Source organism: Melanerpes formicivorus, unplaced genomic scaffold (assembly GCF_026170545.1).
Source record: "Melanerpes formicivorus ecotype bairdi unplaced genomic scaffold, bMelFor1.0.p_v2 SCAF_2, whole genome shotgun sequence".
NCBI classification, from domain to species: Eukaryota; Metazoa; Chordata; class Aves; order Piciformes; family Picidae; genus Melanerpes; species Melanerpes formicivorus.
In genome coordinates, this window is record NW_027142354.1 from 47,404,923 (window position 1) to 47,429,500 (window position 24,578).

General features: G+C 45.4%; 1 protein-coding gene across 2 annotated transcripts in view; it reads right to left on the bottom strand.

Annotated features, from left to right (window-relative positions):
- Positions 1-24,578, bottom strand: part of AFF4 (ALF transcription elongation factor 4) — a 58,128-nt gene that overhangs the window by 20,360 nt on the left and 13,190 nt on the right. For both annotated transcript variants that reach the window (XM_068159076.1, XM_068159068.1), the window contains exons 2-7: positions 14,416-14,542; positions 11,553-12,341; positions 9,465-9,509; positions 8,509-8,595; positions 2,652-2,688; positions 355-403 (exon numbers count right to left, since the gene is read on the bottom strand). In XM_068159076.1, the coding sequence (XP_068015177.1) occupies positions 355-403; positions 2,652-2,688; positions 8,509-8,595; positions 9,465-9,509; positions 11,553-12,341; positions 14,416-14,538 (1,130 nt within the window). In that variant the 5' untranslated portion in view covers positions 14,539-14,542. The remainder of the gene's footprint in view (positions 1-354; positions 404-2,651; positions 2,689-8,508; positions 8,596-9,464; positions 9,510-11,552; positions 12,342-14,415; positions 14,543-24,578) is intronic.

Sequence of the window (24,578 nt, forward strand, 5' to 3'; positions counted from 1 at the left end):
CACATTTGATAAGTCCTGTCCCATCCTGCCCACTCTTATCTGCTGACACCTTTCTGCTTCCCAAGACAGTTACAAGGTCCAAACTCTTCACACCTATCCTCCTCACAACTGACAAGAAAACAAGGGAACAGGAAGGCAGCAGAGAACGGGGTGTTTGTTACTCCCTTCAGAGTGCAGTATTTGGTTTAATGTCCCAGAAAACGGCTGCTTAGACATGATCCCCTTTTTCTGCCAGCCAAGGAGACGGATGCCGCCGAGTCTGTGCAAGAGCCGACATGCTCTACTCACAGAAACAGCTATTTTCCACAACTCCTAACATTAGGCTTGAGAAATGCTTTCTCAACGGCCACTTACGATTTGGACTGATGACCATTGGATGTTTTTGATGAAGGATTATATCGCTCTGAAAGAGGAAGAACAAGAAATATACAGTTGACAGCTCAGCCAGCAAAATAACCTGCTCCACGTATAGCCATAGATAAAGCATAGATAGGCTGAACAGCTGGGAGAGAGCAACAACCAGCTGATGCCAGGTACATCTTCTCACAGACTGAAGATGAGAGACAAAATACTGGAGACAGCAAATAATTCCATCAAGAAAATGTAGAAAATGATTTAGAGTGTTGCTGTCTAAACCAACAGACAACTGCTTTGGTACTACTCTGGAAAAGGATTTAGAGTGTTGCTGTCTAAACCAACAGACAACTGGTTTGGTGCTGCTCTAGAAAAGGATTTAGAGTGTTGCTGTCTAAACCACCAGACAACTGGTTTGGTACTACTCTAGAAAATGATTTAGAGTGTTGCTGTCTAAACCAACAGACAACTGCTTTGGTCCTGCTCTAGAAAAGGATTTAGAGTGTTGCTGCCTAAACCAACAGACAACTGCTTTGGTACTGCTCTAGAAAAGGATTTAGAGTGTTGCTGCCTAAACCAACAGACAACTGCTTTGGTACTGCTCTAGAAAAGGATTTAGAGTGTTGCTGCCTAAACCACCAGACAACTGGTTTGGTACTACTCTAGAAAATGATTTAGAGTGTTGCTGTCTAAACCAACAGACAACTGCTTTGGTCCTGCTCTAGAAAAGGATTTAGAGTGTTGCTGCCTAAACCAACAGACAACTGCTTTGGTACTACTCTAGAAAATGATTTAGAGTGTTGCTGCCTAAACCAACAGACAACTGCTTTGGTACTACTCTGGAAAAGGATTTAGAGTGTTGCTGTCTAAACCAACAGACAATTGGTTTGGTACTACTCTAGAAAAGGATTTAGAGTGTTGCTGTCTAAACCAACAGACAACTGGTTTGGTGCTACTGGTGTGAACAATTGTTTTGCTTCTATCAAGATTAATCTATTGTAGGATATGGGAAATAGATCAGTCTGGCAAGCTCTGACTTGTTTCAGCTTTTGGAGATTGAGCAATCTTTAGATTGAACTTGGAAACCAATTCTTACAATATTAATACCCTCTATAGGAATCTGCTTCTCAGTCCAGGAGGGGCTTTTCCTTCCCCTGCCCTTAATTCTGGCACATTGCCAAGCGTAGCTCAACAGAACCACAACTGAGACTGTTAAAAGTTACCCAGAAAATCCAACAGATACCAAAAACTGGTTCTGGGTTTGACTCACCTTGTCTCTCCAGTTACACACCCAAAGATCACCTGCTCCTATAACATCAGTCTATGGTTTGGCATTATGGAATTAAGTTTTAATTTGTTTCCTTAATCCCTTACTGTATCAGGTGTTCAGATTAAGCTTCTTGTGAGTATCTAAGAATAAACCATTCCTGTTTTACTATTTCATCTGTTTAATCACTTCCAGAGGGAGTGGAAAGGGTTTTGGAAGGGACCAGCAGAGATTTAATTTATCTGCTGTGTTACCTGGGGTTAAACTATTAACATCAGTAACATTCAAAATGATACAGTTAAAGAGAAATAACAGCTGCTTTTGTCCGGGGCTTGAAAATGCTTCTGGGGTAGGAAATTCAAGGCTATTCCTAAGCATATTACCAGATGAGCTCTTGACCAGCTCCCTCTTGTGATTTTAAAATGAGAAAGTGCAAAGCAGCACTGAAACTGCAACGTGCTTTCTCTGCTGAAATACAAACAGCAGCACTATTTTGCTTTCTAACGTGTTCCCAAGCAGGGGGTTGGGTTTTTTAAAGGGGGTTTTGTTTTACTACTCAATGACCTCAACCAAGGAGGTGTTTGGGTTTTTTTTTTCAACAACTGGAAAATGTGACAAAATGAAAAGGCAGTTGTTTGGTTTTTTTTCTGGAAGATAGTAACAGCCTTACCAGACCATTGACAGTTCTCTTAACAGATAACTCAGTCTTTAAAAACCCATTTATTCCTTTCCTAGATGATAGTAACAGCCTAACCAGACTGTTAACAGTTGTCTTAACAGACAACTCGGTCAGAACTTTCTAGATCTCAACAGGAAATATGAAAGGGAAGGGGGGAAAACAATAAAATAAAACCAAAAAAATCAAGCAAATTTTTATGGTTTAAAACTTAGAACTCTTCACTTAGACTCCTATCCTACGACCAGTATGGGAAAGCTCACTCTCTAAAAAGCAGAACACCTTCAGAGATACTAAGAATATCAAATCACAGCAAAACCATTTAACATCTTACAGGAAGTTTAAGATACTTACTCTGTTCTCCAGTGCCAAAATTGGACTGTTGAGACTCCTGTGGGAATAAAAGATCACAGAGGGTTTGTTCACTGGGAATGTTAACATACCAAACACTACGCTTCAAGCAGTGTATTCCTTCCTCTTAAAGGATTCATAGAATGGTTTGGGTTGAAAGGGACCTTCAAGATCACCTAGTTCCAATCCCCCTGCTATGGGCAGGGACACCTTCCACTAGGCCTCATCCAACCCAGCCTTGAACACCTCCAGGGAGGGGGCATCAATGACCTCCCTGGATGGGACCCAGCCTCTAAAACAAAAGAAAAAAACCAACAAACAACAGCAAGAATAATTCTTTATCTAGGGCCCAACGCCCCCACAAGCCATAGCAGCAGAGCCTATTGTTGTCTCAGCTCAGCTCTTCCACTTGCTTGGCTTCAAGAAGGTCCCTGTCTAGTTGTACTGTGTGACAACAGAAACTCCACAATCCCTACATAACCTCTATAAATCCCACCTTCATGTACATTCAGTATGAAGAGGAATCTTTTAGTGTTTTTCTTTACTGCCCTTATACACAGAAATAAAGGTTTGCTGCTAGTTTCATGCATTTTTATTCAAATTCTTTCCTTTTTCAGACACATGCAGCATGGTGGTGGACAAGCAGTAAGTATTTTAACTTAGCAACAAAAAATCAAACCAAAACAAACAAACAAACAAACCAAAACACCCACCCAAAACTTCTCAGCTACAAAGGAGCCCAAGTGATAATGAAATCTGGGGTCCAAACAGTTCTGTACGCTCTGCCCAAAGCCCTTCTCTCAGCAGCTCCACATGTCCCTGACACATGCAGCTGGGCACAGCTGGCCAGGACATCATTCCTTCCCCTGAAGGCCAGATTTTTGTGAACTCAAACAGTTCACTTGTACAAAAGCCAATGCAAACCAAAATGTAACTTCCTTTGACAGATAACGACTCTGCTACCTAGAAATGTAGGCACGAAAAACGAAGCTCTGCAAATTTTAGCACTTGCAAAGATCTTCAAGATTCTCATTCCAGAAAACCTAGTTCTGGCTACCAAGATGCAGTAGATTAGAACTTCTTTTTTTTTTAACCCTAAAATACTGTTTTAAACAAATATGTAGAGGCTACTGAGTTACCAAAATCCTCCTTCTAGGCCAGAGTGTCATTTAAAATAGGACCTTCCTGACCTCATTTTAAAACGAGGACAAATGCTGGCCCCATAAATAAGACCTGAAAATATTTGACTCAATTCACAAAGTTACACACACACACACATTTCACTTTAATGTCTTGGCAATGACAAACCAGAATTACAAGTCATAGATTCACAGGCTGGTTTGGGTTGGAAGGGACCTTCAAGATCAGCTAGTTCCAACCGCCCTGCTGTGGTCAGGGACACTTTCCAGGTTGCTCAAGGCCTCATCCAGCCTGGCCTTGAACACCTCCAGAGAGGGGGCATCCACAACCTCCCTGGGCAACCTGTTTCAGTGTCACCACCCTCACTGAAAAGAATTTCTAATACCCAGCCTAACCCTCCCCTCCTCAAGCTTCAACAGTGAATATCAGGGTTTTGGCAAACCAAACCAGCTTCCCAAACAGCCCAGTCAGCACTGTGCAGCAGTTTTATAGAACATCTACAAAATGTAATGTTTCAAGCACACAAAAGCTTCACACAGCGAAACACTTTGGTATTTCCAACTTTGGTATTTCCAAAGTGAAAGCAGCTGCAGTAATGCAGTAAACAAGCATTTGTGATAGGGAACTTGACAGAGAACTTTCCTTGAAAAGCGTTTCAAATGGCTCTGCAATCTTCAGTAATGGAAAGCAAGCAAGGGACAATAAAAATTAACCACTGTTTAAAGTGCAAAGTGAAGGTGAAGTCGCAGAGAACCTTTGTGACCTCGATGGAAAGCAACAGCTACATTTCAAAATGCTTCCTTCAAAACACAAACTGGCTTTTATCTTTCACAGAGGTAGGAGGAGTGCAAAAGTGAGTCTCTGGTTGCCTTGTGCACTGTCAGCGTCGGGTGACGAACGACAAAAAAGAAGTGAAGACCAGAGGATCATCAAACACCACATCTACAGAGCACTGCACTGGGGTGAGCAGAAGCTTACAGAATGGCTTAAGATGGAAGGGACCTCAGAGATCATCTACTCCAACCTTCCTGCCATGGGCAGGGATGCCTCTCAACTAGACCAGGCTGCTCAAGGCTTCATCCAGCCTGGCCTTCAACACCCCCAAGAAGGAGGTATCCACAACCACCCTGGGCAACCTGTTCCAGAGTCCCACCACCCTCATACTGAAAAGCTTCTTCCTAAGATCCAGCCTAAACCTACTTTTCCTCATCTTAAAACCATTACCCCTTGTCCCACTGCTTGACACCCTTATGAAAAGTCCCTCTTCAGCTTCCCTGCAGGTTCCCTTCAGGTATTGGAAGGCAGCTATAAGGTCCTCCCAGAGGAGCTGGAACTGCTTCTGCCAGCACACATATCACAAATCCTGCAGAAAGCACCTGCCCAACTGCTCACTTCAGGCAACTTCCTACTTCCAAGGCACAGAGCAGTCTTTCAGCTCACTGCACTTTATGAGGTGTTAGGTTTAAATGTGCAACTTTTTCCAGCTCTCTTGCAGCCTATTTTCTCTTTTAAAGCAAAGTTGTTTGAGAAACTCAGAAGATAAAAAAGAGTACTAGATTTTCAGCTCCAAAGTTTCTAACAGCAGTAACTTCTGAAGGTCTTCTTCAGAAATGAAAAACAACTTAAAGGAAGGAAATTCTTTAACCAAAAGTAGGATAGACTGCTGAGGTTAGGTAGTGAAGACACTGAAGCAGGAAACACAACAGCAGCTTGTACTCAAACAGAAAGCCGTGGAGAGAAGAACACTCCCAGCAGGACAGAACAGCGTCAGGCACCAGCGCTCAGCTGTAGGCTCCCAGCTTGGCTGTAGGACTCACCAGCTGGGGTGAGTGGGACCCATCTCCATTTCAGCTTTGAAATACCAGGTCAGATCTTCTTTCTAATCTTCAGAAAAAATGTTGCTGTCTTACAGGAGATGAAGGGACCTGACCAGTGGTCTCCTTCAGAGGGCAGACACTGAACAAAGCTGGAGACAGAACCCACCTCCTCAGTGATACCTCCAGGTCACTACCCAGGTACAAAACTGTCCATGCTCTCACTCTGCTTTGAAACTGAAAGCTTCCAGCCCCTAAGGAGCTGCTGAGATTTAATACATCTTACAAACATGCCAGTATTTCTGAAGTTTCTGAATGTGAGCCAAAAACTTGAACTTCCAAAGTTATACAGGATGAAATCTTAGAGTGTTAGGTCACTGGATAACAGTCTTCATCAGGACTCAGGAATCCACATTTTTTACATAGCATGCCTAAGACTTTCCCTGACCTACTTTCATGCAGTTTTATCATCTCATTCAAAGACCTTCTGATAATTATTAGCTATATTTATAGCGAACGCAGGAAAAACCCCGGTCAGGAGTCTGGGCTTCTTCAAGCTACTCTATCTACACACAGGGAAAACCATCTTATCCCAACAGCCTTACAAAGGAAAATCAACTGGTCCATCACAGGGACCTTATTTTATGTGCTCAGCCAAAACCATACTAAACCTTCTGCAGGCTGCAGGAATGCTGTGAAACACTTTGGCGTATTACTTGGAAATAAACCGAGCAGAGCACTACAGAGAAAGAGCTTTCCTCAAGCAGCACTGGATTAAAGTAAACCACTGTTTTATTTTGTTTTCTGAATCCTCCTCTGGGTCCAGACTGCACAAGTCTATGGCTCACTAACTCACTGGAATTCTGCAAAGACACCGCTGCCAAGAATGACAGAGAGGAGAAGGCAGAGGAAATTATAGGCTTTGGATGTGCAGAGAGAATTTGACAGAGTTCCATGGCTGGATGTGCAGCCACAAAATAAACTAAAAAAAAGAAAGGGGGGGGAAAAAAAAAACCAACAACCTGGCAACAAGTCAAAAGGCTCAGAGCAGCCATAAATGGAATTTGTTGCAAACTGGGTGAAGAAGCACAATCCAGGTTGATAGGTGCAAAAAAAACCACAACCTATGTGTGAAGGGAAAACTTCTCCCCAAAGGTTGAGGAATTAAGCGTTCACAGCAGGGGAATAAATACCTTTGTTGGTGAGGAAAAGGTGTGGAATGTCTCTCTTCACAATGAAAGCTAAAGATTGTTTCCAAGTTTTATATAGGACAGCAAACAAACCCTGACCAAAAGCACTACATGCAAGGTTAGTATCAATCTAATGTTAGGAAAATGTGTGACAAGATTTACTTCTAGATACACCCTTGAAAAGTAAAGCTGAGGTCTGAGGTGTGTTCTGCATTCTCAGCTCCACTGGAGAGAAGCAATCAAGGCACGGTGAGAAAGGAACACACAGCACAGAAGATGATGACAAGAGAACTGCTCAAAGCTCTGGGATATTCAGCCAGGACAAGAACCTGAGCTCTTTAATTTCACAGACTACAAGAGTTCTGTGGATGCGCACTCAAACATGGGAGCAGGAACCTCTGACCAGAAGGTGATGATGTGGACAAAACTAAGGAGGGATTTTTCACAAGGACTCATGGTGATGAGAGAGGATGGAGTTAAGCTGGAAGAGAGGAGATTTAAGCTGGAGATTAGGAAGAAATTCTGTTTCGGGAAGCAGTGTGAATGAAGCAGGAAACTGAATCATCAAGTGTTGCTTTGGGATAGCAGTCAGGTCAGAGAGAGTGGAGTCTTAGTTAAGCTGAAGGTAACTTTAAAAAGACAGCAGCATTTCTTCACTGTGAAGCTCTGCCAAATTAGAGGTGGAGTATCCTAATCCACTTCAGAGAGATGTTGAGTCTGGAGGAAAAATTATATTGTTGAGTTCAATCTTTGACTGGTAATCAGTAGATACAGGAAACAAAACATGAATTCTTGAATGAGTCAGCTATCTCAAGCTGAGCTGTACTTGCTGGAGCTGTTACCCACAGCTATCTACTCTGCTTATCTCCACCCTGCCTACCCACCAGCTTCCAAGATACCACGTATCACAGAGCTGCATTTCAAGGCAAACAACCACCAGTGCCGGTCTGCCCCGAAACCCTGCAGCTGGAACTGCCAGGTCCAGCCTCAGGGAAGGGAGCAAGCAGCTAAGAGCAAGAGAAATCCTTCCTCAGAGGTGTCAGCTCAAGCAGGTCTCCTGGAAACATGCCCTGTGCTGTCAACAGCAGCAAAGAGCAACTGATTTCTCTTCAGAACTAATAGCTTAAACACTTCAGTAGTTAAGTACATTGGAGGGTAGGAAGAGGATCTTTTGGAACAAGTGATCTGAAAATTTCTTGAGCAAAATACCTGACTTTTAAACTGTTTTCATTATTTTTGTAGTAAGATCTAACAGAACTATTCATGGACTTCAAAATTATGAGGAAAACTCAGTTTAAGCAGCAGAAAAGCACCTTGGAATTTCTCAACATCTGCCAATTCAGACCCCACTGCTTTCCTAGATGGAGGAAAACACATTTGCTTGGTTCTACACAAAAGGGTGCAAAGGATTTCCCTATGAGGGAAAAAGGCTCAGTGGCATTTTTGAGCTTCAGTAGTATCCTGAAAAAGATGTGAATTCATGGAAGAAAAAGTGAGAGGGAAGTTAGACAGTTTTGCAGACTGCTGTCTGTGTGTAAACCAGAGGAAAAATGATTACATTCTGCATAAGGCTGCTGCTGACAAATGCTGTGGTGAAGCAAGATAAAAAGGTACAAAGCACTCAAACAAACCCAGAACTCCACAGACTCGAGTTCAAGAGCTCCAAACCCCTGATCTTTAACAGGAGTCTCTGTTGTATTTGACTTCAGCACTGACCTTTGTGGGGAAAGGAAACTTTGACGGTTCCGTTTTGCATGGGGTATGGATAGCGGTCAGTGGAGGAGGCCAGGAATGGGTCATCTCCTATAACCAGAACAAAAAACAAAGGCTATTAACACAATCAAAGTAAAAATGTCCAGTTCCAGTCTTGAATCAAGCCCCATGTCTCAATTTTCAGTTCACTGTCCATACTTCACTAAGCTTTATGTTCAAATCTTGATTTCCCAAACGTGTTACAAACATTTGGCACAAACCCTTCAATCTTCAATCATTACCCGTAAGAACAGACAGCTCAGACAAAAGAAGCAGAAAGGTATAAATCAATACAATCAGATGGCCTGAACATAAACTGCAGTAGGAGTCAGTCTGATCATTTCAGACTGAAGAGCACACGTAGGATACAGGGGTACAAAGAAGAATCCTAGAGAAGGGAAGCCTCTAAAGAAAAGGGGAAAATCAAAAGCTTGAAGCTGGAAAGAAATGCTTTGTATTCTCTGAGAGAATCTCCAAGCACCATGAAGGTGAGAAGCCATGGAAAAGCTCCCAGGGAATCTGATGACTCATTTGTGCTAGCAGATGTGAACAGGAGACCACAGGATGGGCAAAAATACTTGAGAGGATAATCTAGGTAGAAGAGAAGGGAAAGCTCTGCCACATCACAACCTCAAAAGAGATTGGCATGTAAGGGCAGAATTCTGGTTATGTTAACAGGGAGGTGGCCTAGAAGAACAGGATTGCAGTGAGGAGACAATGAGCACACCCAGCAATGCCCAGTGCCCACCTCAAACACAGCTATGCTTGCAGTTTCCTCCATGTCTACCTGTGCGAGAGGAGTAATTGCAGAGCCCTTGCAGCCAAGGCAATTTAAAAGGCACTCATCGACTCCAGAGTACTTCCAGCCCCCTCAGTGATGTATTTCCAACAAGTGATGAAGAGTAGCACAGAGAACTTACTTTGAGAATTTCATCCACGCAGCTCACGTCCCCAGACACCGATGCCTACAAATCAAAACTCAAGATTAATGTCTCCTAAAGCAAGTTTGCCTTCAAAGACCCCAGGGGCTAGAAACAGTTCAAATAAACTTCAATCCATATCATCATTCATATGGACTCCATAGAGATACAAACAGACCTTGCTAATTCCTTTCAGCAATGTTAATTTTGCTGTCAGAGAGACCCATATTTTTATGGTGCCTGTCACTTCCAGTCCCCAAAACCAAACACGTGAGATCTACAGAACGGTGTCAATTATCTCTGGCTTCTCACTTGACAGTTAAAGTGATCACAGGCAGCCAGTGAGACTAAAAACTTAAGACAGAGAGAGAAAAGACTAACTTAGCTTTTAATCATTTCCTGGAAGAAGCTACTGGATAACATCCGAATTCAAATCCTGACCATGAATGCACAGCAATGACAAAGTGCATGATGAAGCAAAACATAAACCACAGCATGAATCTAGAAACAGCAGCAATTAGGGAACTACAAACCTTCTCCATCTCTGATTGCTACAGAGAGGAAGCAAAGCTACTACACAATTCACTGCACTAACATCAGAAGGTCAAGTCTTTATGAAAATTTGTTTCCCCATTTCCTTACCTGTGTCCTGGCTCTTATTTTACTATTTGCTGAAATCCCAGAACAAAGGCTTTTCTCTAGCTACCATGACTCAAGCAGCTAAAGAGGAGATGCCCTGACATTTTCTTATTAAGAAAGGCACTCTCCTTGTAAATGAGCTGCAGGCAGCCTGGGCCTTAACAACTCAAGAATTGCCAAACTACTACAGGATTTGTAGCCAGCATACCTGATGAAAGTTCTGGTCAGTTTGGTGTGCTTTAGGGTTAGTTCATTCTCTCCCTAGGTGAAGGTGCAATAATCTCATCTAGAAATTACTACACTCTTCAAAAGAAAAGCTGCTATATGCAGATGGTATCACTACTCAAAACCAACATGGCTCCTAGTGATAGTAAAATATGATGCATCCAGCTTGTCAAAAAATCTCTGAGTATCCTACTACCTCACTAAATTATGACTACACAACCACCATGAAAATTAGTCCTTCTGGGTGAAACCAACCTCCCAAGGTCTCACAGCCTTTATTTCATAAAAATCACAGTACAGAAGAAACAGAAGGGGGAAAAATACTTTTGTACAGTCTCCCTTTAAAATACAGACCTTCACTGCCTAAGTTGCAGATGCTTCATGTACCCCCAAACCACCCAGTGTTTACTGAAAACTACATTTTGGTTCTGTAGATTAGGATTTGCAAGCAGCTGGAAAATCCCAGCCCAAAGGGACTCACATTTAAGAATCACAGAACCTTTTTGGTTAGAAGAGACTTTTCACATCATGGAGTCATAGAACCACAGAATTGTTTCAGTTCAAAAGGCTTCCAAGACCAATCCAGTGCCACCATGGCCATTAAGCCATGTCCCAGCCCATAGGTTTCTTGAACACCTCCAGGGATGTGACTCCACCACCTCCCTGGGCAGCCTGTTCTAATGCCTGACCACTCCCTGCAGCAAAGAAATTGCTCCTGATCTCCAACCTAAACCTCCCCTAGCACAACCCAAGCCATTTCCTCTTGTCCTATTACCTGATACTACAGAAAAGTCCAACTGTTAAACCAGCACAGCCAAGTTACCACTAAACCACATCCCTCAGCACCACATCTTTTGAACCCCTCCAGTGATGGGGACTCTGCCAATTCCCTGGGCAGCCTGGTCCAGGGCTTATTAATCCTTTCAGTAAATAACTTTTCCTAATCATAGAATTGTTATGGTTGGAAAAGACCTCTAAGATCACTGAATCCAACCATCAATCTAAGACCACTCTGGCCATTAACCCATGTCCCAAGATGGGCCATCCTTAGCTTAGCTCAAAAGTCTCTCATATCTACTTCTTGCACATCCACTTCCACCAGGCTGGATCAGACAGTAGCTGCCAACAGACTAGACTAGATTTCTTGCCTGGAGTCCATATCCAATGTAACTCCCTTCTGGCACAACTTGAGGCCAAAAAGCCAGGGAGGAGACAGCAACTTACATCCAGTGGCTGAGAAGGGATTTTCAGCTTGGTTAGGTGTGCTTTGCTGCTCGGCTTCAGCTCGTTGACGCTGCTGCTGTGAGTCTGGCTGCTGTAGTGTTCAGAGGATAACTTTGGTTCCATGGATTCCTGCCCATCCATTGGCCTCACGTATGCAGTGGGTTTCTGCAACATTGAACTGGATTTGGACATTAGTGAAGGTGGAAAAGACTGATTAGAGTGTTGTCCACTTGAGAAGGAGGGTACGCGGGAGGGAGAGTCCCAGTTGGCATCAGGGTCGCGGGGGGATTTTGAGCGTTGATGTTCTTTGCTGTGGTGATCAGTTCCATGAGATCTCGAATGGCTGGAGCTCAATGAAGAAACAGTAGATGGTTTTCCAGGGCTGGAAGAACGGGGTTTGGAGTGCTCAGACCCATGCTGGCTTTTTTTGCGGCTGCTGCTACCGTAGGAGTCACGATCGTGCCTCTGGCCACCGCTGCCGGGGTTATTGCCACTGCCACGCTGGCTGCTGTGCCCGCTCTGTAAACCCGAGGACCGTTTCTGAGATTGTGAGGAAGTGCTGGGTGCTGGGCCTACAGGAGTCCATTTGCTGCTCTGGTGGGAGCTGGTGGTGTGCCTCTGATCACCAAAGAAACTTTGGCTGGATTTGTCATCTGGCGCTGCGGGGACAGTCGGTTTGGGAATTGCAACGAGCTTCTGGAGTGATCTGTCTCCTATGAGATCCGTCATTTCATCATAGTTACCAAGCATGCTCTGGATACGACTGGACAGTTTGTCTTCTTTGCTGGTCTGGGAAAACAAATTGTTAGAAATAAGCTTTTAAAAACAAAAAGAAATAAACCACCCCCCCTCCCCCCCAGCTTGACTTTCACTTAATTGACTTGACAGCTACTGCAGTTAATCTACAGTTCAGCACTAAGATCCTGGCTGGCACCCAAGTCTTTTTGGCCACTGTTTCCAATTCCCAGTTTTAGTCTTCAAAGCACTACAAAGAATTTTAAAGTTCTTCCTAATTGAGCCCCTGAAAGCAGGAGAAAAAGATGTATTTTGGATGTATTTTCAGTGTGAAACAGCAATGAGCACTGCTTCAAACAATGCACTGGTGAGCTGGACTTAAGTTCACAGAATGGCTTGGGTTGGAAGGGACCTTAAAAGATCATCTAGGTTGCAACCCCCTACTATAGGCAGGGACACCTCCCACTAGACCAGGCTGCTCAAGATCTCATCCAGCCTGGCCTTGAACACCTCCAGGGAGGGGGCATCCACAGCCTCTGTGGGCAACCTGTTCCAGTGTCTCACCACTCTCACTCTCAAGAATTTCTTCCTAATCTCCAGTCTAAATCTCCCCTCTTCCAGTTCAAAGCCACCAGCCCTCATCCCAACACTACAAGCCCTTATAAAAAGTCACTCTCCAGCCTTCCTATAGCCCCTTCAGGTACTACAGGTAAGTTTGAAGATTGTGGGTGCCTGCCGTCAACTTAAAGGCTATTTTTGTAATACATCTGTACTAGTCCCAAGAAGTCCCAAGGGTAAAACAAAATCAGCTTAACCTCCCCACTGTCATTTTCAATTGTTATTTACAGCAGTATATTTCTTATTGCCAACAAGATTGTACATTAAAACAAGTTCTTTCTTATATAACCAGTTTGTTTTCAAATCAGGTATTTTGTATCAATACCCAGGCAACCCAACCCACTTGAATTACCTTCATCCACGTGGGGATTTGGTTATCAAGCACAGTAAAGTGGTGGGAGGCCAGGAATAAAAAAAGAAAACAAATACCTCTCAACTTTCCTCCTGCAGGAGGAAATTGCAGTTCTCAGTCACAACATTTTACTTCTGGCAAACCAGCTGAAATTGTGATAAGAGTTTTGAGCTACAAAACAAAACCCTTAAATGGTATTTTTTTAGCTCTCTCAGAACTAGCTTCTTTTTGCCAGTTCTGTTCAGCAAATCTGACCTGGGAGGAAAACTGGATGGGTTTAAAGCTGTAGAATATCATAAATAGAATGGGTTGTCCAGGGAAGTGCTTGAGGCCTCATCCCTGAAGGTGTTTAAGAGCAGGCTGGATGAGGCTCTGACCAGCCTGATCTAGTGTGGGGTGTCCCTGCCCATGGCAGGGGCACTGGAACTAGATGATCCTTGTGGTCCCTTCCAACCCTGACTGATTCTATGATTCTATAAATGGAGTCAATTTCTCCAAAACAAACTAACAAAAAAATCAGGCACAAACACATTTAAGCCACATTACTTAAAGCTGATAATTCTATCACATCAGGCATTTCAAATTCACCTCCTATTTAAACACTCTCTTTCTGCACTTACCCAAGTCTGCACTACACCGATTGCAGGCAGCAAAGTTTACCAACAGGTTAAAGCACCACAAAAATAAGGCAGTTTGCCATGACACAGTTTACTTGTTTTGACAGTTTGTTTTGAGTCACTGCAGCAAAAGCAGAAGGAAGCCCAAAAACTTTAAGGGTTTAACATCCCTTTTGTCATTCCCTGCAAAGTAGCTCATAAACATCACTATAAATATGCCAGTAGAGCTGGTTAGTAACTGGCCATCCTCCTTTTCCAGCCCTGCTTAAAAAGAATCAAAGAAGGGTTTGGATGGAAAGGAACATTAAAGATCACCCAGTTCCAACCCCCTGCCTTAGGCAGGGACACCTCCTACTAGACCATGTTGCTCAAAGTCCCATCCAACCTAGCCTTGAACACTGCCAGGGCTGGACAGCCAAATACTTCATTGACGTAAGAGCTGTGGATCTAAAAGGAATGCAGATAAAGATCACTTTAAAACTTGAGTTTGCATAGGATGTCTGCTATCAAAACTGCATGGATAAGAAGTGTGTAGACTCACAACTTTGTAGGGTTCAGCAAAGAGAGGAGAGTTAGGTGGAAAGGCTTCTTCACCCTGCTGAATTTCTTGGTTTCGCCTTTCCCTTTCTTTCATACGCAGCACATTCCGGTCTTCACGATTCATGTTGCTAGGAATGAGAAAACAACACAATTTCTGATGAGAGAAGGGAATCAGGAGGGATGCAAGAGCACATGGTTAGCACACAGTACCTCAGTACCTGCTCTGCAGGAAGAATGATCTCAGCTGAGATCCCCCTGCTGACCATAACTCCTTGAAACTCAGATGTTGGTACAATTTAAGGCACCTCACGCCTCCAAGAGCTATAACCCACAATCTACAGCCAGCTTCCAACAGGGAAAGTTTATGCAGTAATGAAAACACACAAAAAAAACCCATTAATCCACAAAGTCCTCAAGGCAAAGGAACTATTTCAAACCATTTCACCTGCTTCAATCATTTACTGCTTTCAACCCACGTTCAGCATCTCCCATTCATTTCCAAAATACTTCTTCTCCTCCACAATCCCCAAATGTTCTGTAATTTTACTCTCTTATTCCCCCACCCATCCAGTGCCTGACTTCTACTGCAGATTAGGGGTTATTTTTTGCTGCTGACATACTTTTATTGGTACCCATTCTCCCACACACTCTAACCTCAAGCTTTGATCTTGATTCCAGGTCTCCCAAAAGACTTTTCTACTGGCAGCAGTAATTTCAGGCAAATTCTGGTAATACTGCACCTCTTCCCTTGCTCCTTACAATGCTCTCCTGCTGCAATAATGCAGATTAAAAACCTGCCAGCCTCCCCTCTTACACATTTCCCTCAGCACTTTGGCCTTGAAGCTTGAGTTCACAGAAATGCATCTAATTGTTGCAATGACAACAACAAAAATAATGGAAAAAAACCCTTCTGAGCTCAATAAAGCATTTGGGTGTCAAGAGCATGGGGCCAGAATCTTCTCAGTGGGGCCCAGTGAGAAGGGGCACAAGGGGCACAAGCTAGAAGCCAGGAGGTTCCAGCTGAAAAGGAGAAAGTTCTTTGGTGCGAAGGTGCTGAAGCCCTAGAGCAAACTGCCCAGAGAGATTGTGGAGTCTCCTTCTCTGGAGAGATTCCAAAGCCCCCTGGCCATTGTGATCCTGGGCAAGCTGCTGTGGGTGCCCCTGCTTCAGCAGGGGGATTGGCCTGGATGATCTCCAGAGGTTCCTTCCAACCCCCACCATGCTGGGTTCTTGATAACTCTTAGGACAGGAAAACCCCAACATTTGTACCAAACAGTGTCACATGTAAGGAACATTACACCAAAGATCCATGTGAGATCAGAGCTGGAGCAGACCCAGAGCTGATCTGGCTGTACCTGCCAGGTCAGTGTAAAATTAGCCACCAGAAATACACCAGCTAATCACACTTCTTAGTGCTCCTCCTTGGCCTTCTCTAGTGTAGGAAATGATAAACATCTTGATGGGAAGTAATTTTGACTGTATGGGGATTAAGTTTAGGTTATTTTTAATTCTTTTCTGTTTTTATCAGAGTCAATAGTTTGAATGTGATTCAAGTCCAACTCGTTTGTGTCTCAGCCTCTAAGTCGCTACAGAGATATTTTAAGCACCTACAATGTGCACTGAGATATTCAAATCACCAGCATTAAATGTGTAAATAAATGAAATTAGTGAGGTTTCCTTAACTCTGTACCTCAGACAACTTCCCAGGCAAATTCCCATCTTCCACAACCATGAAAAGTAACAGGAGAGATTTGCCTGTGTTCAGGATATGTAAGCAGAGGTACTTCAAAAAGCAAAGGACTGAGGCATGCCAACTGAACCAGCATGGCCAGCAATTACCTTCAGAACAAAGGGAACTGCCCAATTAAGCTTTCAGACCACTTATAATTAGAGCAAACCTTTAAAATCCACTATCTAACATTTCCTACTGTGAGCAGAGCTCTGTACTACTTGCCGGTCCTCAGGTTTTTTGCCCATGCCAGACCAAACACCAGCCTCATGTCTCAAGCTGGCAAGAGAATCACAGAGTCAGAGAACTGTTTCGGTTGGAAAAGCCCTCTAAGACCAACCATCAATCCACCACCACCATGGCCACTAAACCATGTCCCCAGGTGCCATGTCCACACATTTCTTCAACAACGCGAGGGATGGTGACTCCACCGCCTCCCTGGGCAGCCTGTTCCAGTGCCTGACCACTCTTGCAGCACAGAAATTGTGCCTCATGTCCAACCTAAACCTCTCCTGGCACAATTTCAGGCCATTTCCTCTCATTCTACCACCTGATATTAGGGAGAAGAGACCAACCCCCACCTCACTGCAACCTCCTTTCAGGTAGAAGAGAGCAATGAAGTCTCCCCTCAGCCTCTTCTCCAGGCAAAACAACTCTGGGTGCCTCAGCTGCTCCTCACCAGGCCTGTTCTCCAGACCCTTCACCAGTATTGTTGCCCTTCTGTGGGTCCACTCCAGTCCCTCAAGGTCCTTCTTCGGCTGAGGGACCCAAAACTGCACCCATGATTCAAGGTGCAGCTTCACCAGTGCCCAGTACAGGGACAATCACTTCCCCACTCCTGCTTGGCCACACCGGTCCTGATCCAGGCCAGGATACTGATGGCCTTCTTGGCCACCTGAGTACATGGCTGGCTCACATTCATATTCCATTCTCTCACAGTTGCTGGCTGGTGGGAAGCTCTGCCCCACTGGCACTCCTGTCACTGCTGCAGACAACAGTCAGAGCTGCAGAGGCAGAACTGCTTCTTCCTCTCCCACATCCACCTCCTCATCCCAGATTTAAACCTTTTCCCACAAGATAAAAGAGCCTGGAGCAGCTTCGTGCTGCACAGCTCCTGCAGCCCCTACTCCACCCCAGAGCATGAGGACACAGCTCTACCCCTCCCTCCCTCCCTGCACACCAAGCCTGCAAGTGGAAGATGAAGAACTCGTTGGGGTGTACCTGGAGCTATCAAGAGAATCCTGCTATAATTTTTCTTCCCAGGAAGCCTGAGTGAATGTCTGAACTCCCAGGAGAAGCAAAGCCAGGCTAAGCAACACACTCACACCCCCACATCAAGGACCAAAGCACCTTAATTTCCACATCTGGAGAAAGAAAAATTTGAGTATTAGAAGAATTTAGAAAAGAGGCCTAAACCACAGCCCAGAATTTCCATTTTTAGCCAATCCTATAGGGCTTGAATCACTATTTGTGCAGCTGGCAAAGCTGCCCTCTGCACAGCCCAGTTGGTGCTTGACTTTGGCACCCAACCGACTGATCAAAGCTCACGGCTTCTCTCCAGCTTGATACCAAGAGCAGAAAGAAGCAGGAAATTTAGCAGGAAGCTCACATAAACTCCTGACCAGCTACACTTGTGGGTGTCCTTCCACCCCTGCTCCCTGCTGATCTAGGCCTAGTGAGCATGTGACGCAGTCGAGCATCATTCAAACCATCCACACCAGAGAGAGTTTTCATTTCTCGTTCCAACATCTTACTAAACCCCAGGTGGTATTTCTGTGCTCCCTTAATCCAAAAAAGGCATGGCTTTGGCTGGAGTTCACTCAAGCAAACATCATCCTGGACTTTATAACTGCTGTGAGGAAATTGCAGTGTGGCTGCTGCCCTGCCCACCAGCTGCAGCCTTCTCCTGCTTCCCACCCCCCACTCATAGAATCACAGAATGATAAGGGATAGAAGGGACCTCTGAAGATCATCTAGTTCAACCTCTCTGCCAAAGCAGGACCACCTCAGGCAGGCCACACAGGAACGTGTCCAGGTGGGTTTAGAAATTTTCTAGAGCAGGAGACTCCACAACCTCTCTGGGCAGCCTGCTTCAGGGCTCTACCACCCTCACACCAAAGCTTTTTCTCATGTAGAAGTGGAACCTCCTGTGTTCCACTTTGGATCAGTTGTGTCTTGTCCTGTCATAGGACACAGGACTTTCTCAGCTCTGGGGGAGGACAACACACCCCATGTGTGGGGTGACAGACCCCAGGTATGAGGCTTTGGGGCCACACTTCTTGTTCAAAAGACCCAAAACTACCAGCACACCTACACTGCCCACAGTTTACTGGCAAAGCTGTTAAAGGAAAAAAGCTGTTGGCCTATCTCCGGGTACAGGTGCAGGACTCCCACCCTACTTCTCACTCCTCTTGAACCACATCAGGCACCCAAGAGTTTAGTCCTTGCCCAAGTTCAGCTGCATCTTCACCAGCAGCAGCAGCACTCCATCCTCCCCAACCCCACAGGGAAAGCCATCAAAGGTGAAGGCCTGCCTGAATAACCTTCCATATACCACACCTCAAAGCACAATCCAAACCCACCACTTTTCAACCAGGCATTAGTGGAACTTCAAAGCATGTTTACAACACCTTGACTTCCTCTTCAAAACACCCTTTTTTATCTCAGGGTTTTTTTTTCCTGTCTGAATTAGTTCCATAAGCAAGAGAAATGCAACAGTTCATTTATCCAGTGCTGGTTAATTGGCTGTGATGAAACATCAGTTTTGTCTGACAACATTTGCCCATGAATGATAAAGAGCATCCGGGGAGGGGGACACACAACACCCAGCGCTTCGTGCGGGGCACACCCAGCTGGGTGAAGAACAAGCTCCAAGACATCTTAGTTTTGTCTAAGGAGAAAAGCCCAAAGAGCTGGATGTCCTGCTTGGAATAAAGGATACTGTGCCCTGAAAATACCAGCAACTGCCTTAATGCTGCAGCCAGCTCCCTCTCAAGAATGCTCTTGACTTATTTCAACTCATTTTTTTGCTTGGTTCATCAACAGCAAGGAGCAGCTAAGGAGCCAGCGTGGCATGCTTCTCTCAGCTCGTGTTGAGTATGGCATCACTACTAATCCTGTCACTAACATCACAGAAACAATCCTAAAATGCTGCTTTGTCAGCATGTCATACAAATGCACTCACATAGGAGCTGTTAGAAAGGCAGAAGTTGAAAAACAAATTAAAAATATCAGAGACTCACAGAACTGTTGGGGTTGGAAAAGACCTTTAAAAGCATTAACTCCAAGCAGTCTCTACCAAGGCTGGGACTACACCATGTCCCTCAGCACCACATCTCTGCCTCTTTGAAACGCCTCCAGGGATGGGGATTCAACCCCCTCCCTGGGCAGCCTGTTCCAGTCTTTTGAGAACCCTTTCAGTGAAGAAGTTTCTTTTGCTATCCAACCTAAGCCTCCCCTGGTGCAGCCTGAGGCTATTTCCTCTCCTCTTTTGTTTTACAACTCATGGAAAGTTTGTTGACAATTTAAAACCAAATATTTGTCATCTTCTATTAGCAACTTTTCAGAACAAATAAAACAAACCTCTTGCTCCCCTCAGCCTTCTCCTCTCCAAGCTGAACAACTCCAAGTCCCTCATCTGCTCCTCACCAGGCCTGTTCTCCAGACCCTTCACCAGTATTGTTGCCCTTCTGTGGGTCCACTCCAGTCCCTCAAGGTCTTTCTTGGGCTAAGCGACCCAAAACTGTACCCATGATTCAAGGTGCAGCTTCACCAGTGCCCAGTACAGGGACAATCACTTCCCCACTCCTGCTGGCCACACCAGTCCTGATCCAGGCCAGGATACTGGTGGCCTTCTTGGCCATTCTCTCACAGTTGCTGGCTGGTGGGAAGCTCTGCCCCACTGGCACTCCTGTCACTGCTGCAGACAACAGTCAGAGCTGCAGAGGCAGAACTGCTTCTTCCTCTCCCACATCCACCTCCTCATCCCAGATTTAAACCTTTTCCCACAAGATAAAAGAGCACCTCAATGCACTTCTTGGAGTGAGGGGCCCAAAGCTGAACCCAGTACTCAAGGTGTGCCCTCACTGGTGCTCAGCAGGGGAAAACTCCTTCTGCACACTCAACAGGGAGAGCATCAAGCACTCGAAGAGCTGGATGTGACCACCTTGTACGTCCTCTGAGGGTGAGAGTGCTTCAGAAAAGTAAAATTGAAAAACAGAGTTGGCCAAGGTCAGGTTAATGTTTGACAAGAAGCACCAGGGAGGGCAGAGCAGAGCTTGCTCTTTGCCACAGGCTCTTCTCCTTCCTCCTCAGCTCCCCATGGCACAGAAATCCCCATGAAGGGACAATGTGCCTGGACTTGCCACGCTAGACAAATGAGCACAAATCCCTCATCACCGTTAGTCGAGAAGAGCTTCACGCTTGTTCTGCAGGAGCACCTTGGTAATTCCAGTGTCTCACTCAAGTGATGATGTAAGTAATTAAATCCTGCTCGTTAGTTTTACCTGACAGATTTCCCCTCCAACCCTCAAAACTCTATCAGGTTACCCAGGTATCTGCCAGGTGGCATCTTCTGCTGGTGAAGTCACCACACCACAGTGGTGGATCAAAGAATGACAGTGATCACTGGTACCACACCTCGAGGGCTGTGTCCAGCCCTGAGGCCCCCAGCACAAGAAGCACATGAACCCACTGGAGCAGGTCCAGAGGAAGTCATAAGGATGACTGGAGGGCTGGAGAGCCTCCTCTATGGGAACAGGCTTTCCTGTGGCTTTGTTGTATCTCAGTGTTCAGTTCAGAGGTGTTCTTTGCTTTGAGAGTAGAAGATCTCCGAGGTCCCTTCCAATCTAAGCCTTCTGTGATTCTCTGAAAATTGTCATTTTCTGTACCTACCACAATGCCAAGTCAGGTAAGACAGAGGAACCTCAATGTACTCATTCCCAATAACCAAGCCTGAGCCAGAAGAGGGAAGCAAAGCTCATGTCTGCTTTTAGCAAATCAGAATTTCCATTTTGCCTTCCTAAATTTTTGCCCCTCAACTAGATCCAGTTGTTCAAGGCCTCATCCAACTTGGCTTTCAGCACCCCTGGGGAAAAGGCATCCACAACCTTCCTGGGCAGACTTTTCCAGAGTCTCACTACCCTCATACTGAAGAACATCTTCCTAAGATCCAGTCTAAACCTATTCTCCCGCAGTTTCAAACCATTCCCCTTTGTCCTGTCACTAGACACCCTCATGACAAGTCCCTCTCCAACCTTCCTGTAGGATCCCTTCATGTATTGGAAGGCAGCTCAAAGGTCTCCCCAGGGTCTTCTCTTCTCCAGGCTAAACAACACCAACTCCCTCACTCTACCCTCATAGCAGAGGTGCTCCAGCCTTTGGATCACCTTTGTAGCCCTCCTCTGGACAGTTTTGCCTCTCAAACTTCATCTCGGTTCAACCCCAGACTCAAACACCACCACCCTCCTCATCCTTTCAGTTCTTCACGGCTCACAGATCCAGCAATTTGCACCGCGCAGAGATGGAGCATCAAGAGCACACTACATTTGAAAGCAATCTGTTCATGCCCACACAAGCCAAACCAAAGCATATTCTAATACAGTTTCCCAACAATATTCTGCAGTCTAATTGGGCAGAAACTTAATAACCAAATTCCTGTATCTACATGTTCCTCTGCTCCAACTTCGAAGCCAAGACAATTGGCATTTAAATTGTATTAAGCAACGGTTATTCAGACACTCAACATTAATCTGGCTACTATAGTTCTGACTTCCTCACGTTAATTTACTTTCATAAAAGGCATCATTACATCTCAGCATGAGGAACTCCAAGACATTAGGATTAAGAAAGGATTCACTTCACAGAAATCCTTTGGTAAAGACGCTCTGTGGAAAACTGGAAACAGCAGACAAGAGTTTAATGAGGTGTCACCTGAAAAGAGTAAAGATTCTCCCCACATCACATTCATTTTAAGGCTCACACAGAATCATCCAGGCTGGAAAAGACCTTTAAGATTGACTCTAACCATAACCCAGCTGCCACGGTCACTAAACCATATCCTGCAACACCACACCTACAGGCTTCCTGAACACCTCCAGGGATGGTGACTCCACCACCTCCCTGGACAGCCTGTTCCAACACCTGACCACTCACTCAGTAAGGAGATTTTTTTTCCAGTTGTCCAACCTAAACCTCCCCTGGCACACCTTAAAACAATTTCCTCTCATCCTATCACTAGTAACTTGGGAGAAGAGACCAACACCAGCTTTACAGGCAGCCAGTACCAGAACAAGAGGACACAGTCTCAGGCTGTGCCAGGGGAGGTTCAGGCTGGAGGTCAGGAGGAAGTTTTACACAGAGAGACTGATTGCCCATTGGAATGGGCTGCCTGGGGAGGTGGTGGAGTCGCCATCGCTGGAGGTGTTCAGGAGGAGACTTGACAGGGTGCTTGGTGCCATGGGTTAGTTGGTTGGGTGGTGTTGGGTGATAGGTTGGACGCGATGATCTTGAAGGTCTCTTCCAACCTGGTTTATTCTATTCTATTCTACTCCAATCTCCTTTCAGGAAGCTGTAGAGAGCAATGAGCTCTCCCCTTAGCCTTCTCTTCCCCAGACTAAACAACCCCAGCCCCTTCACCCATTCCGTGCATGTTGCCCTCCAAACCCCTCACCAGCCTTACTGCTCTTCTCTGGACACCCTCCAGCACCTCAGTATCTTTCCTATCTGGATCCTGTTATACCCAGAACTGAACACAGGACTCAAGCTGTGCCCTCACCAGGGCCAAGCACAGAAGCACAATCACTTCCTTACTCCTGTTGGACACACTGGTTTTGATCCAGGCCAAGATGCTGTTGGCCTTCTTGGCCACCTGGGCAGACTGCTGGCTCATCTTCAGCCACCCATCCACCAACACCCCCAGATCCTTTTCCACCAGGCTGCTTTCCAGCCACTCTGCACCAAGCCTGTGGCATTGCTTGGGGCTGTTGTGACCAAAGTGCAAGACCCAGTACTTGGTCTTATTAAACCTCATCCCATTGGCCTCAGCCCATCAATTTAACTGGTCCAGATCTCTCTGCAGAGCCTCCCTACCCTCAAGCAGATCAACTCCTCCCATCTCAAGAAAACCACAGAAAAAGGAGAGAAAAAGTTTATCAGATACATCACCCAGGTTTAACTGTAATTTCCTCCAGCCCTACTGGAAGATCATCTGTCTGCAGTGTCACACTTATCTTAGATTTCCTATCACAGCCAAGGTTCACACACTCTGCTGCTTAACACACCAAAATGCACACCAGGGCTTGAGATAATGAATTCTGCCACTGTATAAACCACTCAGGTCTTTTGTAGCTGCTGGCAGCAGTAAGGGCTCTTCCACATGATGCTGCTGTACAAATACTGGTAGCATCTCTGCCTCTTCCTCTTGATCTTTCAAGCTCAGCTTATTTTCTAAACACAGGTTTTATTTGATGTATCTTCACAACACAAACATAAGGAACAAAATATTTGGGGGCTATTAAGACATCCTGTGCCCAGCTCTGCTCAGCACTTAAGGCAAAAGGCAATTTTAAGGCTTCAGAGTACAGCAGAGGTGCGGTTCCAGGTATCTGGTCCAGGGCAAGTCCAAAACAGTTCCCACCCTGTGTCATGCTCCTGCCCCATACTACTTTTCTGGTTGTGCTGACACACAACTGGAGATGGTTAAGCTGAATTAGAGAAATTTGTGCAGTTTTGGGGGACAGTGCTGCTTTTAAACCCTCCCTCCTGTGAGCGTGCTGGAGCCCTGGAGCAGGCTGCCCACAGAGGTTGGGGAGTCTCCTTCTTTGGAGAGATTCCAAACCTGCCCGGACATTACCACAGTATCACCAAGATCGGAAGAGACCTCGAAGATCATCAAGTCCAACCTGTCACCACAGATCTCATGACTAGACCATGGCACCAAGTGCCATGTCCAATCCCCTCTTGAGCCCCTCCAGGATGGTGATTCCCTGGGCAGCCCATTCCAGGCAAGCTGCTGTGGGCGCCTCTGCTTTCGCAGGGGATGTTGGACCCAACCCCACCACGCTGGGATTGTGGGGTAAGTCTGAGTGCTCCAAACAGTCCTATCAGCATTAAGAGAGCAGGAATAAGCAATCTGTTTAAAAAAAGGCAACCACAAAAACTAGCAATACTAAGAAATCGACAGAACTCTCATTACATTACTGCCTGGTTTTCGCACTGCAGAGGTGGACTTTGCACCAGCTGACAAGCAGCATGGGTACAGCTGATGAAACAAGAACAGAAGGATCAGAGTCACAGGTTGAAAGGGATCATCTGGTCCAACCTTTCTAGGTAACAGGAGAGTTGAAATGAGCTGGCCCACCACCATGTCAAGCTGAGCCTTAAAACTGAACAATGTAGGGGAATCCACCACTTCCCTTGGAGGATGATTTCAATGT